General features: G+C 35.2%; 1 protein-coding gene across 1 annotated transcript; it reads right to left on the reverse strand.

Annotated features, from left to right (window-relative positions):
- Positions 1 to 981: 981 nt before the first annotated feature.
- On the reverse strand, positions 982 to 18,530 carry LOC114687900 (vomeronasal type-2 receptor 116-like; the record flags this gene model as incomplete). The annotated part of the gene is made up of 7 exons (XM_028862521.1): positions 18,331 to 18,530; positions 10,392 to 10,683; positions 9,214 to 10,020; positions 8,158 to 8,385; positions 6,944 to 7,067; positions 3,428 to 4,320; positions 982 to 1,002 (listed from the first exon to the last, which is right to left on the reverse strand). Coding segments are annotated over exons 1-7 (2,565 nt in total), but the record flags the coding sequence as incomplete, so codon positions are not given.
- Positions 18,531 to 19,140: the final 610 nt, after the last annotated feature.

Genomic DNA, 19,140 nt, shown 5'->3' on the forward strand with positions numbered 1-19,140 from the left:
TATTATTCTTTCAAGGTCTGTGAAGAATTGTGTTGGTATTTTGATGGGGATTGCATAGATGCCCTTCAACTGAAGAATGGATAAATAAATTGTGGCACATAAACACAATGGGATACTACTCAGCAGAGAAAAACAATGACATCATGAGGTTTGCAGGCAAATGGATGGATCTAGAAAAAATCATCCTGAGTGAGGTAACCAGACTCAGAAAGACAAATATGGTATGTACTCACTCATAGGAGGATGCTAGATGTGGAACAAGGATGACTGGACTGCTACTCATCACCAGTGAGGCTACCTGGAAAACGAGACCCCAAGAAAGACACAGAGAAATGGCTGAGATCTACATGAACAGCCTGGACATGAGTGGGAGCAATGAAGGGTGAGGGTCGAGGGAAAGAGAGTGGGAGATCCTAGCTGGATCAAGAAAAGAGAGGGAGAACAAGGAATAGGAGACCATGGTAAATGAAGACCACATGAGAAAAGGAACAAAGAGCTAAAGAGGCCCACAGAAATCCACAAAGATGCCCCCACAAAAGACTGCTGGCAATAGTCGAGAGACAGCCGGGACTGACCTACTCTGGTGATGGGATGGCCAAACACCCTAATAGGTGTGCCATAAACCCCATTCAAGGACTGAGGAATCTGGATGCAGACATCCACAGCTAGGCCCCGGGTGGAGCGCTGGGAGTCTAATTAGTGAGAAAGAGGAGGGTTTATATGAGCGAGAATTGTTGAAACCAAGGTTGGATAAAGCACAGGGACAAATAACCAAATGAATGGAAACACATGAACTATGAACCAAAGGCTGAAGGGCCCCCACATGGATCAGGCCCTCTGAATAGGTGAGACAGTCGATAGGCTTGATCTGTTTGGCAGGCATCTAGGCAGTGGTACCAGGTCCTGGGCTCGTTGCATGAGTTAGCTGTTTGAAACCTGGGACTTATGCAGGGATGCTTGGCTCAATCTGGGAGGAGGGGACTGGACCTGCCTGGACTGAGTCTATCAGGTCGATCCCAGTCCTTGGGGGAGACCTTGATCCGGAGGGGGTGGAAATGGGGGGTGGGCTGGGGGAAGGGGAGGGGGGCAGGAAGGGAGAGAACAAGGTAATCTGTGGCTATTATGTAGAACTGAATAGTATTGTAAAATAAAAAAATAAAAAAAAGATAGTATATGAAACAAAAACTAACATATCAGAATAGGGCAAACCTACCATTGATGAGGAAAATTCCCAAGCAAGTACATGAGAAACAGATATAGCCACAGAAACCCACAGGTTCACACGCTCAGGAACCGCATAAAACCACTAATCTAGAAACTGCAATACATATATAAAATACATAATATATAATAAAAGAGAAAAAAATGAAACACTCTGAAAGGACATTATGATACAAGGAATTTCCAAAGATACCATTGAATTTGTATTCTCTTTGCAATGTAGTGCTAGTTTTGCATCCTATACTTAAGTTTTTATTGCCTTAGTGAGACTCTCTTAGAGAAAATTGGACTTTCATTTGTGATTGCAGAACAGTTGGAAATAGCTACTGGATTAGGAATGGAAGAATGTGAACACTTCCAATTTCAGGCTCTGTGGACACAGTTATTAAGAACCATTGCAGGCTTTGTGTATGTTGTCTCAGTCTCTGTGAGGGCATATGTGCAACTATCTTGTTGATGTAGTGTGTCTTGTTCTATTGGTGTCCTCTATTGCTTCTGCATCCAACACCTTTTCTGCCTCATCTGCCACAGTGTTCCTTGGGTACTGACGGGAGGGATTAAAAGGAGGCACACAATTTAGGGCATAGAATACCAAGGTCTATCATTCTCGGCATAATGTCTGTCTGTGGGTCTGTATATTGGCTCTCATTTGCTGCAGGTGTTATCTTCTTTAATAATAGTTGAGGAAGGCAATGATATAATCCAGAATACTATTAGGAGTTACTTCATTGCTATGTTCCTTTACTAGAACTGTTGTATTTGGTTTTACCCTAGGCCCTTGTGCTGTCTAGCTTCAGGTTCTATGAAGCAAAAAAAAAAAAAAAAAGCGTCAGGTATGTTTTCCATTTCATGGAGTGTACCAGAAGTCAAATCAGATGATTGTTGATTTGTTAGTCCCCCAAGATCATGCCCCTATTACAGTATCTTATGTTGTAGGCTTTTCACCTGTGTGTGAATATATGTTTGCTTGTGTGTGTGTGTGTGTGTGTGTGTGTCTACATTGCCATGTATTCTACATACTTTGTTTAATTTTTCTTTGTTTGTTTGTTTTTTTGGTTGAATTTTTACCTGTTTGTTTTCTATATAGAGAGTAAAAGAAGTCATTAAGTTAAATGGTTGGCATTTAAGAAGGATCTGGGAGGGGATTAAGGAGGATAAACAATGATCACAAATTATTGTACAGAAATGAATTTTTAAAAATCAACCTTATTAACTCATTCTCAAAAACAGAATCTGACTTGTTTTTAATTATATTATAGTAATATACATAATTACTCTCTACCTTATTCTTGAAAGTTTACAACTTGTGAATTATAAAATGACTGATTACAACAAATAACAAGATACAAGGCAAACAGCACATAATGTCTTAGACATTTATGCAAATGTACATTTCACAAGAAATAAGAAGAGCCAGAAATGTTATTCCCAAAGAATTACATATCTTATATGAAATGTTGATAAAATATGAAAAATGGGTACTCCATAAAGATGCAGGATTTACATAAAACACAGTTTCAGATGAAAGAACATAGAGCAATTTATCAAAGCAATAATTATTAGTGAGTACACGAACCATTTGTATATCTATAGTCAAAGATAGACATAACCATAGGCTTTACAGAAGTAGTGTCATGGAATTGACTGGGTAATTATCTGATTAACTGATATCTGATTTGAGCTAAAATAAAGAAATGAAATTTCTTCATTCTGCTATAATATGCAGCACATTGTGTCATTATTTTGTCAAATAATATCTACATGTCCAAATTGTATTCACTTTTTAAATGTGCCTCCCGTAGCAAAATCATGCATATAATGTAAGCACAATGAATCCTGGGAACATAAAAAGGGCATCAAAACACATGGATACATATGAAAATGTTTGGGGATGTAAGGGCAAATTTCCACAATGCTGAAGAAGTGAAGAATACATTTGTGTCCCATTCATATTTCTTTAATAATATTTGAGACAGATTATTAATTTTTATAGAAATAAACTTTTTAATTTAGAGAAATATGTAGAAAATATTAGAAGATGAGAGAATAAGGGTGGAGTTCATCAATAAATGAAAGCATTTCATACAAAATCTTAATTGCTATATGATCTCTGACAATTGGATTTGTGCTAAACAGGCTTGAAGACTTCTGTGTAATTAAGAAATCATAAACTAAGCTGTAAGTTTGGCTTTCCCTTTTAAGGTGCTTTGTTTTGGACATGATAAAGCACATTCCTCTTTGGTCTCAACAAAATAATATAGCACTTGGGGAGAAAGATACAACCTAGGATGCCTGCACTGGAAGCTAAGATGGAAAAGATTTCCACAGCCACCATGAGTTTCCCCTTGGTGCTGTGGTAGACAGGGAGGAACGTGACCCACACACTAAAGAACACCAGCATGCTGAAAGTGATGAACTTGGCTTCATTGAATGTGTCAGGCAAGTTCCTGGACAGGTAAGCCATAGTATAGCTCCCTAGTGCCATGGAGCAGAGGTAAGCCAGGACAGAATGGAAGGCAATACTGGAGCCTTTGTTGCATATAATAAGTATGTGTCCATGTTCAGAGTAAGCATCTGAGTCAATAAAGGGAGGAGAGGTGCTCATCCAAATTCCACAGAGCACAAGTTGGATAAGGGTGCAGACAGGAATGATGAAGTTAGGAGCCCTTGATATCATTATCCACCTTATCAGTCTCCCTGGAAATGTGATCTTGAAAGCCAGAACCACAGTAATAGTTTTGGCCAAGACTGTGGAGAGAGCCACAGTAAAAAGGACTCCAAATGAGCTCTGCTGCAGGATACAGGTGGCTGTGTTGGGATGGCCAATGAAGAGCAATGGACAGAGAAAACAGAAGGTCAGAGTGATGAGCAGGATATAAGTGAGAGCCTGGTTGTTGGCCTTGACAATGGGAGTGTGGTGGTACTTCACAAAGACACCCAAAACACCAGCTGTTAATGCAAAGAAGCCCAGAGACAAGCAGGTGAGTGCCTCTCCCAAAGGGTCTTCATAGGACAGAAATGTTTCTGCTTTCTGGAGGCAGTGGATCTTCTCTGTGTTTGCATAATGACTTTCTGGACACCTCACACAATGATCCATATCTATAAGGAGTTAAAGTTATTTCGAGCCTCGTTCTGTTTCCCCTTTTATCTCAAGCCACTTCCCAGCACCATTTGTCTGCCATTTGCCCACACTTCCTGTGTGGTTCAAGACTCAAGTAAATCAGTCCTCTATAGTGAAAATTCCCAAATGCTCTCTAATCAATCATTCCAGGTTGATACTGCCTATCTTCTTTGTTGCACATAAAGTGAACAAGTCTATCTTTTATATTGCTATACTTAAATATATTTCAATTAAGTGATAAAATGCATTTTTATTCATATAGTCATGTTATTGAATTAAGTTACATAAGCCTAACTTGATCATAGGATCACTGAAATTTCTTTTTTGTAATGTTGCTCTCAGCCATCAGACTCAAATTTAGCAATTTCCCATGTGTTTATTGAATACTCCAGTGTGTTCATTCTCTGGCAGTGCTTGTGGAATGAGAATTATTAGATTCTTGAAACCTGAAAGAACTTCCTGTGTGAACCTGTTTAATCACTTCTAGAGAGAAAAGATCTATTTCACAAATAGATATAAATCTCAAATTGGTCTTAGTTGGTCATGGAATAGTGTTTTGATACTTTATCATACATAACTTGTGAGTTTCATCTTAAATTCAAAAGGTATAAATATCACTATATTTACTACATATTTACATTAAGAATATTTCTATTTCATTTTTTTTTTGGTTTTGTGAGACAGGGTTTCTCTGTGGAGCTTTGGAGCCTGTCATGGAACTCAATCTGTAGCCCAAGCTAGCCTTAAACTCACAGTCCTGCTCTGCCTCCTGAGTGCTGGGATTAAAGGTGTGCACCACCATTGCCTGGCTCCTTATATTTCTATTAAAATTGTTCAATATTTTTGCAATTTGGATTTTGTAATTGATTAGAGTCTATTGATTTTATTATTTTCTATTACCTCATAGACCTTTTATTCTCTTATCATCATTTAATTTGTTAATTCTTCAGATGTGCCTTCCTTCTACTCTCTCACTCTTAAGGTACTCTGCTTTTTCTATATCCTATGTGCTGACATCTATCCATTTCTAACTGAGCATGAATGATTTATAAGCAAAACCATATGTCTTCTTTAGTAAATGCACAGGGTATAAAAGTCATAAGAAATATTCATAAATTTAAAATAATATTTTAAAAGATAGATTTGCCCCATTATATAGGTTTTAAAGTACAGGATTCACAGTTTTGAAATATTTAGCACTTATGTTTTAGTACTTTTTCTTTCTTACTAAAAGTGTCTCGTTAAACTGCAGTCATGCATAACCTGATATTGATGTTTCGATTTTCTTCCAATGAATATAACTAACGTGCATGAATAAACTTGCTCCAAGGTAGACAAAGCCTGTATGCACATTAAGTTTTTGATAGGACTGTACAGTCAGTCTCGATATGCATACTTTAAAATTAGGTAAATTAAAGTCACCAAAAAGTATGAATGTTTTTAAACTTCATGAATTAATACAAAAACATCTAGTGTTACAGAAATCCATTATGTCATTCAAAAATTCCAGCTATTATACCAATCAACTCATTTGATATAAATGATAAAGTTGAGAAATCCTCTTTGTGGTTCTCTCCATAGTAAACATTTTGAGTATATGTGCTCCTTATATTCACTGCTATCAATTGTCTCATGCCTGTTTTATGTTTCTTGGATATATTTTGACATAAGTATTCTCTACTATATGCATTTTTGCCTCAAAAAGACAGTCCTTAATACTCAGTTTCCTGACTTGTTCTAAGAACGAAGTTGTGCATCTATGCCTTGTTTATTCACAACACTATCATTAACAAATGTGGTGATTTGCCATTTCACCTAGTTTCACAAGATATTAGCAGCATACCTGTTCCTCTTAAGGAGGACCTGGGTTCAATTGCAAGCACTTACATGGTGGTTCATTTTACCTATGATACAACCTACAGGTGATCTGATGCTACATTTAACACTGAGTTGCACCAAGCAAGTACATGGCACACATACATGAATGCAGGCAATACATTCACAGATAAAACAAAATGAAAGACTATAAAATAAAACACTTTCAAATATGTCCATGTGTAAAATAAATACATTCTTTCTAACACTTCTAATGAACCTAGAATCATGACGGAAATTATGCAACTAAAGGCCATAAGGATCTAACCCTTTAAGATGTGCTATGTGAGATAAATATGATTTGAAATACAAGATACATCAGTAATTTATAAAGTTTGTGAATGCACACACACATGCAGGCATGCACTCATACATGTGTGTGTGTTTGTGTGTGTGTTGTGTGTGGTGTGTGTGTGTGTGTGTGTGTGTGTGTGTGTGCACATGCGTACGCTAAATGACATGGTGAAATAAAGCAGACTACTCTGTGATTGGAAAAGTTGTTCTCTGAAAGCAACAATGGCTGTAGAGAATCGATAACATACATCAATATGAGTGTCAATGGCCTGAGCATCAATTAAAATGAGGATAAAATGAACCAAAACATTTTTATTCTAACTGAAAGAATGGGACTTAACTCAAATGTTCCTTCTCGGAACTTTTTAATAGTCTTAGACTTTGCAGAAGATTGTTTAGAGGTGAGAAATTCCCCAGTGATCGGACACTTACTTGTCTCATTGGAAATCTCATTATCTGGACAAGGAGTGCAATCATAGCAGCAGACAGTCTTGCCCTCCTGGGGAGATTTTCTGAATCCTGGAACACAGCTTTCACTGCACACAGAGCAAGGAAGCTAGGAAGTAAATATAGAAAACACTCAGGAGTACTGTTTCAAAACAATAAAACTGTTGTTTTTCCACATTGAATAATGAGATAGAAAGTTTTTATATTTATTATTTGCAGGTTGCAGATTCTTTTTTGTTGCATTGCTTATCATTTCAATGTAGTATGCCCTATGAAGTTCAATTTGATTCAACAATGATCCAAAGACAACAGAAATCTGAAGAACTGTGAAAATATAAATGGTAGGAAAAAATAAGACATTAGTTTACTGATTACATATCATAGTGGGCAACTGTAATATCATACTGATCCTATTCTGTACTTCCTCACAGATGGAATAAGCAACTTTGTTTTCCAATGATGTTGCTTAATTTATATTTGTTAGTTTGACAGGATTCAGAATTATCGTATAAACTAATCTTTGTGACTTTCTATGCGAGATGATCTTGTTATGGCACTAGAAGTGGTAAGTTATATTCTATAATTATTTAGGAACATTTCATTGGCTGTTAGTAAGGACTGAAAGAAAAACAAAAAGGGGGTTGAAGAGCAGTGTCCACCTCTATCTACTTCCTGACTGAAGATACAACGTGAATCACATTCTCCGGCTCTTGCAAACATGACTGACTGAATTATTATTGAGTGCTCACTCCAAATGTGTCACAAGTAAAATTTATGTTCTTAAGGTATGTTGTGATGCATAGAGAAACTGCTTCCTTTTCAGCAGCAAGACAAGTAATTAACCAATGCATATGTGCCCTCCATTCTACTGTATATTGCCAGGTGCCTGGAATCAAAATAACCATGCACTGATATTTCATAATCTGGCAGTTTAATTAATGCTTTTGTCAGTTGGTTTCAGTGCAGGGATAAATCTCAATAAATAGACACCATATTTATAACTGCAAATTAGTGCCCATAGAATAAAGTTGGAAAAATAAACAATTCCATTACTCAGAATAAGGCAACAGAATCTTCCTCATATGACATTGTTTTTCTACATTGAGATGGGCACTGAGTAAGGAAACAACAATCATTACATCCACAAACAAATGTTTATTGACACAGAGATGAAAACAATGAGATAAGATCCAGCCCACCTCTGTAAATACTATAGCCCATTGTATCATATGGTCAGACAAAAACAGTTCCTGCCCTTCTGGAGCTTTTGGAGAAAAGGTTCCAACTTTCATCTTTTTTCTGAGGCTCTCTGGAAAATTCCAGATGTTGATAATATCATATTCTGCATCTAATTTCCTTTGAGAATCCAAAACCACAATGTTTCCAGCACCAGTTTTGAAATGTATATTCTTGAGAAAAGGGTGAAGCTAAAAGAGATACATAATCTGATGATTAAATAATTTCCAGAAAATTTCAAGGAAATTGATGAAGCAATGGGTCTCATTGTCCAAAATCTCTAGCATAAATGGCAAGCTATAATAAGCTATCCAGATTTTAATTGATGAAGACAAAAAAATGAATATATCATGTTTCAATACTGCCAGTTAGTTTCAAAAGAAAGATTTCACACACACACACACACACACACACACACAGAGAGAGAGAGAGAGAGAGAGAGAGAGAGAGAGAGAGAGAGAGAGAGAGAGAAAATAACAATCAAGCAAACAGAAAGATTTAATTAATGAATATTGATTTAAGAAAATGTCCACAGTTTTAAGTGCTTGTCACATCCAAATATTTAAGTAGTCTACTCAAATTTTCAGTTTGTAAATGGAAATTTTATGTTCAAAGTATATTATAATCATCAGTTAGGTAACATAACCTTAGCTTCATAATGTGAAGTATAAAGATCTAATAGCTTTTGAAAATTTAGAATTTAGTTCTCCTATTTCTATTATGAAATATACTTAGAGATAACTGGGTTTCAATTGAGTATATTATCATGAGAAGATTCTGAGGTTAATTATAACACAAAGTAGATATGATATAGACACATTTTAATCTTGTTATTACCACCCAGTCAGCATGAACAATGACACATGCTTTTGCAATGTCGTCTAGATGATAAATTACATACATTCTCTCAGGTACATTTTGGCAAAATCTGATACAGTGTATAATCATGTTCTTAGTGTTTTTATTAAACCTCAATATGTCTAAGTGCTTTTGATAAAATATACAGGAAGAGAAATTACCTCCCAAGGGAAGGTATAAACCTCCCCATTTCCATGGGGGTGAGTTTGTACTTGTTTGAGTGTCATCTCATGGAGACTGTGAGCCACAGCATACACAGAATTATATAAATTGTAACTCTCTTCAGTCATATCCATTTCCCAAACATTTTTTGGCAACATATCCAAAGAAGCATTGGGTAGACAGTTACCCAAAATTTTACAATCAGGTCCAGAAAAAGAGCAGTTGAAGTATGCATTCCAGAACTTAGCAAGAAAATAGTCCTCTGGGTATTTGGAAGGATTGTATGTCTGGATAAACTTCCTAAAATCAGAAACCTCAGTGTGGTGATGTGCAAATATGAGACTCCCGTGAAATGTATCAAATATCAAAGATTTAGTAAGATAAGTTTCATCCCATTGTGACTTCAATACCCACACTTTCATGTTCAAAACATGTGCTGCTATAATCATAATTGCACCATGTAATGGTTCATGGTCACCATAAATGATAACCACATTTGCAGATGATTTCAGTATCTGCAGGTGAGTTTTTATGGAAGGTTCATAGTAGGAGGAAACTGGGATTTCTGGAATCATTTCTACAAAAGCTAAACACACTCTGTACCTGTCCATCTCTCTTCTCAAGTCTGATAGACTCTCAGCCCCTGTGTGGTCATCCATTAGAACCAGTCCCACCCAGGTCCAGCTGAAATGAACCATCAAAATGACAATGCCATGTGAAAGAGATATGTCCTTGGGTGCTGTCTGATAGAGAGAAGAGAACTGGCTTCTGTCATTCAGGATAGTGTCAAATGGCCCAAAAGTAAGCTGAAGGAAATTTCAGATAGAAAACATGAGTGAAGACATTGACATAGAACACAATCTTAAAACTAAGGTGGCACTTTGGATTGGTGTAGTCTAACTTACGCTCATGATGTTATAAACTCCCATCTTGTTTGCTAAGACAATGATAGAGAATTCCTTGCAAGACACAGAATTTTCTAAACACCCATTGCAGACTACAGGCTCAACCTATTCCTCTTCCCTGTCTCAAGCAAAGTATATGGGGCTACATTACCAAATGCCAATTTTTTTCTTTGATAGATGAATGACACAACCTCACTTTCTTACATTTGAAAACATCTGAAATGTCTGCAGTTAATGCCCATTTCTTATTCCCTCACAGCCCGGTCCCTCACCTGTGGATACTTGTAGAGATTCAGCAGTCTCCCAATAAGTGCAGATGTTGCCCATGATGCTCCTGTAAGTAAAGCAGCAATCTTCTTCTCACTTCTACATTCATAATTAGGGCGCACAGTTTCAAACCCTGTGAGGCAAGCAAAAGCTTCCCCAAGAGTATTCCCTTGATGGCTAGCGACATTATAGAGATGAAATCCTAGAGACGTGTTGGGTAAAATGTGAGTGTTTCTGTTGATCTGCTCAATGGCGAATCTAAATGCCAAAGAAAACTGGTAGCTCCTCATCTTGTACCTACAGAGAGGGATTATCATTATTTATGAATGGGACTTATATCACACTGTCTATGTATGTTGCAATAGCTTTCATACCTTCTATATTATATATCCACAAACAATAATTTTGTTGTCATGGTAATGGTTATAATTTAAATGCCAGGGTATATAGTAAGTGGTGATTTAATTACCTAAAAGCCTTAGATGGGTCTAAATTTTGGGGACAGGAAAGTTGACTTGAACTGATATTACCGGTGCAATATTCTGGTAAGTAGAGACACATACAAATGCACCTAATTCTCAGATACTTTAACCAGCAGATGGCAACTTCCATCCTTTAAGGCTCCCCTAATGTGTACTGTAAAACCCCAGGGACCCCACAACACATTCACTCTGTCTGTATATAGAGGGAGAGACTTCAGCATTTAAGTTGTTCTAATTAAAATCAATGATGCTTATGGGTATTGTGACTCTTTTGCATGCATCAATCCCAAAGCAACATTTGGATCTGAAGCTGGGAGGGGGTTGAGAGTCCCCCAACCAAGCACATATCATTGACCAACCTTTTATTTCTACCAAAGCCATCTTAGAACCATACAATGAAGAACAGAGTAACTGAGTGGGGTTCTTATGGTTTAATAGCCTACAGGCATGAGTCAGACCCTTTGGGTTTTTTCTCAGGATTTTTGTATTTTTTGTATTTTTGTATTTTCCCTCATCTGCCATCCTCTTTTTCTATCCCTTCACTAGAAAAGTGGATTACACTAGAACCTTGAGTAACCTGCTGGCAGATTTTGTACATTCAAAAAATATCAGACCTCTAAGGTGTTTATGTTGTAATTTTTAATGTTTAGTTTGTTTTTTCTTTTGCTTTAACATGAATAGGCTTTACCTGATATATTTACTGGCTTCTAAAAACACATAATTGAAATACACAGATACCAACAGACACTCAAAAGATTAGTATCGCCAGTGAGAGACAAGCTTCAGCCAGAAAAGATCTACTATATTATACTCAACAGGGTCTCACTGCTAATTCCGACTGGTAAGTCCAAGCCAGTTTTCCTCAAACTAAGGTAAAAGTCCTTTGTCCTTCATGCTGCTTTGTTCTCTGAGTGTCTGCCTTTGTTTCAGCCCAGAATAACAACATGTTTATTAAAGATTGCTATGTTAAGTTTCCCTTTTACAGTGAAAATGATAAAAATTTATACTCAAGATGCTTTAATCATAAAATCTTAGTTTATTAGAATATGTCTTTTGTGTTATGTATGTAGAGATTACTCATATGGAGCATAAATGATTATAAGTTAATGCTTCTGTAAACTAAAACTGAGGACTTTGACCTAATTCAATTTGTTCATAGTAATACTAAAATTACAAGTTAATATTAAATTCACATACTTATTCAATTAATATGACCACATCAGTAAAACAAATAAAAATAACTATGTTGCTGAACAGTTCTTTGAAACAATTAACCTGAGGATTTATATATAAACTTAATGTCTACTTTTAAGTCAAAGACATACAATTCAGGTCAAAATGATATTTCCAGATTATTACATCAACTTTATTTCTACAATATGGTTCATATCTCTTAGGGTTATCTATTTTATTTAAGATATTATTGTTCCTAACAAGGATATGTTACTCATATTGCAATGTTATCATCACTTCATATACAAAAACATTATATCTGTGCTTTTAAATGTGATATATGTACAGTTTATGAATGCATATCAGTAATAATTATTTTAATGATTATGTGGATATTTTACAACAGGAAACCTGATTAAAAAATAAATGGATAAATATGTGTTTGAAGATCCAACACAGTGATTTTATCCTATTAAGTAAAACACAACAAACTACTACTTTCAATTCTGTTAGACCAAAATGAGTACACCAAGACATCTTAAATGTTAATATACCTTTAAAAATGAGATGACCTGATGGTATCTTTAAAAAATGGGATGGGGATATCTATTTATGTAATGATAAAATATCTTAATACATAGTGAGTAGAGAATTTTCACTGTGACTATATCTGGGTCACCCACATTCTCATCTGAAAGACTATCCTATGCATTATTAATTTATGGATTCCGTATGGTGAACATTGATGAGAATGAAACTTGGTGTCAATGGGAATTTAAAGAGAAGGGATAGACATTACTTGAGAACTTCCCATTGAAAGAATATTCTCACAATAGATAGTAAATATATTGGTTAAACCTCCTATGTCTCACGGGGTTTTCATTTGGAAATGAATCACAGCAAAAGGAAATATGATTGTATGTCAATTTAGCAAGGGATGGAGTTGTGATGGCTTTTCTTGTTTACCAACTTGACTAAATATAATCTCGATCTTAGGGGTCAGGAAGCTTCCTCTTAATCCAGATATTGGAGTTATTTCACAATCAAGACCTTGAGGCAGAAAGACACACCTTTAATGCAGGTCTAATTCTGATGGACACCTTTACAAGGAAAAGGGAGAAGGAAGCTTTTTCTCTTTGTCTGCTTGCTATCACCCTACTAACAAGTCCATTTTTTTACTTGAATTAGAACCTACTTCTGATTCATTCTAGAATGCATATCAAGATTTGTGGCTTTGATATACTTAACTGTGAGATTTATATTGATCCTCTACATCAGGTACTCACAGAAGTATATGTATACATACAAACATGTGTAAAGTAAAAGGTAAAAAAATTCATTGAACAATAATTCACAAATAGTAACTATAATGCAATCATTGGTAAAATAAACTTTAATATGTAGAATAATAATGTTACAGATAATATATGTAAATAGAAAAATACAATAATATTTGTAGAATTTGAAAGCTGTTTTCTGGAACTTAGAGTATTTATGCTACATCATATAATACACAAATTCAACACACATACACACAAACACACAAACCCAAGCATTTGAAAACCTAGAAAAGAAAATAGAATTTTCTCATCATAAAGAAATGGCTAATATTTTGAAGAAATGTGTATCTAGTTATGTAAATAAATGTAAATGTGTACTGAAAAAAATAAATTATAAAAGTGATTAAAAATTACAAATAGAGCTACAACAAAAAACAAAAAATGATAAGAATCTCATTCACAGTGAAAGAAAATCTCCAAGACAGGATGCAGATTTTTCTGGAAATGAGGTCAGAAGTAGAATAAATGTTCCATATGTCATTTTATTTCTATTTTAAATCTTTGATGGCCCTCCAAAATTATTTCCATAACATCTCTATTCATTTTCATGCCCACCTGCAGAAAATAATGATTTGTCTTTACCAACAAACTTTCACATACTTATGGTTAGGTTTCTTGGTGATAACCAATATATTGTTGTAAGATGGTACTTATATCTAGATAGTTGTGATTTCCTTTAAATACCAAAGAAACAACCGACTATTTTTTTTTTAACAAAGGAAGCAAAATAAGCAGTTGAGGAAACTCAGCCTATACAATAGAGCTGACAGTCTGGGCATCAACATACAGGGCAGTGAGATTAGACCATTATCCTTTTATAGAAATCAATTCAAAATGGATTACAGTCCTTAGCTTTAAAAATGAAACAATAGAATTTATAGAACACACACATAATAATTGTCAAGGTATTGGTGTAGGCAAGAACTTACAGAAGATAATGCCAATGTCACACAAATTAGCCTCTGCTAACAAAAGACAAACCTGCACAAAAGGAAGATTCAACTATGAAAATAATGAATAAAATATTATTTACAGCAAAATAACTATTGTCAGAGCACCATGTATGTGATAAATCATTTGCTTTTTGTACTTTAGATGGTAGACTAATGTCAAAAGCATTCAATAATCTGAGGAAGTTGTAGATCAAGACAATAAAACCTCAATTCATCAAATGGGGTAATGGCATGTACAGATCTTGTGCAAAAGAAAAGCACATACAATCAGCAGCTACTTTAAAAAGTTTTCAGCATCACTGATCATCAGATAAATGCAAATGTAAAAAATAAATTAAGTGATGATTGTTTTTTTGTATTTTGATTAAAGTAACAATGTTTCAAGATAAAAGATACATCATTAGAAAGATATGAATAACAGAAATGGCTAGTATGGATTTCTTAATGTTTTATGAGTCACATTGTTTCCATTGAAATCTAAAGGAGATAGAACATGTTAGAAATTCAGTTAAAAGTAGAATATACAATGCTGGAAAAATGAATGGGTGTTTAAATAATTGATATTTCAGGGAAAATCAAATCACATAAAGTTCATATTGTTAATAAATGTAAATGGGAGGGTAATTGATGAACTTATGTTCGTAGTTAGAGCATGTGTATACATGAGAAAAATAAATAATAAGTGGATAAAAAGATTTTAATTAATCTTGAAATGTATAATTTTTCACAAAAAGGAAACATAAAAAATTGAAAACAATATAAAATTGTGAGAATTTTGGAATAATCACAAAGCAAATGTTATGTCCTTTAACATGAAACATGTTTATTAGGAATAAAGGACCTACTTGAAAACATTATAAACCCCAAATCATCAAGGAATATATTCTTCTGAAATTGAAATATTTCTGTAAGGCAAAGGACACTGTCAAAAGGACAAAAGTGCTGCCTACAGAATGGGAAAAGATCTTCACAAACTCCATATCTGATAGAGGGCTGATGTCAAAATTATATTTAAAAAAATTCAGAAAAATAATATTAAAAATGGGGTACAATCTAAATAGAAAATTCTCAACAGATGAATCTCAAATGGTGGGGAATCACTTAAAAATGTGCAACATTCTTAGCCATTAGGGAAACACATAATGAAACAACACTAGTATTCTATCTTAAACTTTTCAGGATGGCTAAGATCAAAAACTCAACTGCAAGCTTGTAGCTAGGGTTTTTCTCTCCAGGTCCTGCCAAACCCTGGCAGTCCCATAGCCCATTTATAAAATAAACATACAGACGCTTATATTATTTAAACTGCTCAGCCATTAGCTCAGGCCTACCATTGTCTAGCTCTTACTCTTATACACAGCCCATTTCTGCTATTCTATTTCGCCATGTGTTTCGTGGATTTACCTGCTGCTTTACATGATTTTCCCTGGATGGCAGGCTGGCATCTTCTCCCCCTATGCCTTCCTGTTCTCCCAAATCTCCTCTCTGCTAGTCCTGCCTATATTTCCTGCCTGGCTACTGGATAATCAGTGTTTTATTTATCAATCAATCATGCCCAACAAAAGCTCAAGCTGGTGAGGATGTGGAGCAAGGGGAATTGTTCATTGCTTGTTGGAGAGCAAACTTGTACAACTATTTTGGAAATCAGTATGGTGGTTTCTCAAAAATTGGGACTAGATATACCCCAAGACTCAGCTATAACGCTCCTGGAAATGCATCCAAAGATCCTACACCATATGACAAGGAAACTTGGTTAACTATGTTCCCAGAAGCTTAATTCATAGTAGCTATGAACTGGAAACAACCTAAATGTCCTTAAACTGAACAACTGACTAAGAAAATGAGGTATGCTAACACAATGGAGTATTATTTGGCTGTTAAAACAGAAACATCATGAAATTTGCTAACAGATAGATGGAACTAGAAAAGATCATCCTGAGTGTGGTAATCTGAACACAGGAAAACAAACATGGTTTGTGTTCACTTATAAGTGTACATTAGTTATAAAGGATAACAATACTATAAGCCAAAAACACAGAGAAGCTAAGTAACAAGGAGGTCTCAAGGCGGAGGTTGAGAAACATGCATTTGTTTCATGTTCTGAACACAAAAAATACACTCATAATTATATTGTTAAAATTGCATTTGACTTGTCATGTCAATTGCACATTGAAATAAATGTGAAAAAAATGATGCTCACACATGAGTTGAGAGAGAGTCTGTTTGTAATCACTTAGAGGGAATATTATCATCCATTCACAAAACAACTTTAAATGTACCTTAACAGGAAACTAGGCATCTGGCTCATATTCATAATCAGATTTAATCTGAAAGGATGTATATTTCCATGAAATGCTTATATAAATGTATATAAAATTGGAAAAATATACATAAGTGTATGTCTATATGTATACACATGTATATATCACTATATGTGGATATATGTTAATATATATCCTGTTTACTTATCATTTTTAAAATTAGAACCACATGAAAGTAAAATAAATTTAGAGAATAATTCACAAAAATTACTTTAATAAGTTATATCCCTGGCTACACATTCTATGTTGTTTTTCTCATGATTATCAGGAAGAACATGCACATGTATATCCTATCAAAATATGAGGAAAATTAAACAAGAGGATAAAACAAAATAATAATACTTTCTTCATGTAGTCACATAGACACACTCCTATGGTGACCGAAATGGATATCAGTCACCATATTTGCTTTATCTGTTTCAGAATGACTTGTCAAAATATACTAATATCTACCAACTTTCCCCCTCTGATTATATCTCCTATACTACATTCGCTGTGCTGTAGTCTTAGCACTTCATCTAACTTTCAATAAAAACACAATCATATCACAAGGACCTAAATTCATCGTCACTCCTAATTGTCTATATTCTGATTCTGATGCTCTACCTGAACTTTGCTTCTACATTTCTATTTTACAGCATTGTGTTAAAAAATAGTATAAGTTCGCCAGGCGTTGGTGGCGCACGCCTTTAATCCCAGCACTCGGGAGGCAGAGCCAGGCGGATCTCTGTGAGTTCGAGGCCAGCCTGGGCTACCAAGTGAGCTCCAGGAAAAGGCACAAAGCTACACAGAGAAACCCTGTCTTGAAAAACCAAAAAAAAAAAAATAGTATAAGCCATCTTCCTCCATTTCAGATCTCATAAATTTTACAGCCACAGAAATGTATGCATGGAATAAAATTGATTGTACTTCCTTCACAAAGCATTATGTGTAGGCATTTCCTTTCAGCAGAGTCCAAGAACTTCTATTAACTTGTCTGCCACTGTCCTCTGGTCTTTACACAACTAACTTAGATATTACCCACTGAGGTCACCATCAGCATCTATGTGACTTCAAGAATATATCTGTGCTAGTTGTAAATAATTACAAACATAGGAATGAAATGGAGCAAATCTTCCACAATTGACAGAATCTAAAATAATACTAACAAAATTATAGATAAAAATTGTAAGTCATTTTGAAAGCATTTGAAAAGAAATAGCCCGAACACCAAATTCTCCTATTCTGACTTGCTAATCAGCAGTAGCTACCACAGGCAGTCCCTGTCACTCTACCATCACACCAAAACTCTCTAGTCACTGCAAAGAATGCCATCATTTCTTCTCAAAGGACAACAACTACCCTTGAAAATGGCCCAAAACAGTGAGTCAAGTTGTAGGATATTCCATCTGCATAGAAAGCCATGAGAATGTTCTACCATTGGACTGATAAAGGCACAGCAGAGGAACATAGAGAGATTCAGGGTATCAAATGGGTAAAATAACATAAATTACAACAAACTCTTTTTCTTTGAGAGAAGAAAAAAGGGAACATAAAGACACACCTGAAAAAGAGTTTTATGAGTACAAGTGAGGGAATGCCAGAATGGGAAAAAAATAAATTCTTGTGAATTCAAACTTACTTGAGGATGATAAAATCTGAATAATGAAAAGGCATACATTTTAAAAGTACTTACTGGACCATACTCTGTGGTTCAGGTCTAAAATCATTTTTTGTACTGTCAAAAATATAAAAAAGTGGAACAAGTGCAGCAATCAGCACATCTCCATCTTGATATAAATGACGTTGTACTTTTGAATGGCATTGAGAAGCATCAAAGGAAGACAAAGGAACAAGAGACTGCAGGAGCCAGAAAAGAAAAATCAAAGAGACCATTGTAAAATAGAAGTGCCTTCCACACTGTAAGCATGAAGGTCAGGGATCTCAATGTGTTCAGCAGCTACAAATAGAGCTCATATTTTTTGGAAAACAAAAGTTTGTAATATTTTTGGTGTCTGAAGTCATCACTCTAATCACATACACTTTTTTGACATGTTCCATCTACACTCCATGGAGAATTTGAAAACATTTCTTCTCTGAGATTTTCCATCTGAGACCTGGCATTCAAGATAAAAACAAGCTTCAAAAGACATTTGGGATCTTCTTTAACCACAGGCCCTATGATTTCATCTAAGAGGACAGACAGCAAGACCCCAGGGATGACTCTTCTTGAATAGACTTGCCCAGAGCTCTCTACCACAAAAGTTACATGAGACAGTAACTCAGGATGATGCAAAGACCTTGCAAGGGAGGATGTCAAGGGAGATGAGATGAGAAACATCTTAAAAAATGTGCCAAACAGAATGGCCCAGTGAAAAGCAGTAGTGAATCCTGCTCTTTAAAACTTTTAAAATTACCAATCTAACTTGCCAATATCCTAGAGGAACCTGAAAACATTTTTTAATTTATTTTTACAAATTTTGCTTGAATACATACCAATATTTCT

This window comes from Peromyscus leucopus, chromosome 23 (assembly GCF_004664715.2).
Source record: "Peromyscus leucopus breed LL Stock chromosome 23, UCI_PerLeu_2.1, whole genome shotgun sequence".
NCBI classification, from domain to species: domain Eukaryota; kingdom Metazoa; phylum Chordata; class Mammalia; order Rodentia; family Cricetidae; genus Peromyscus; species Peromyscus leucopus.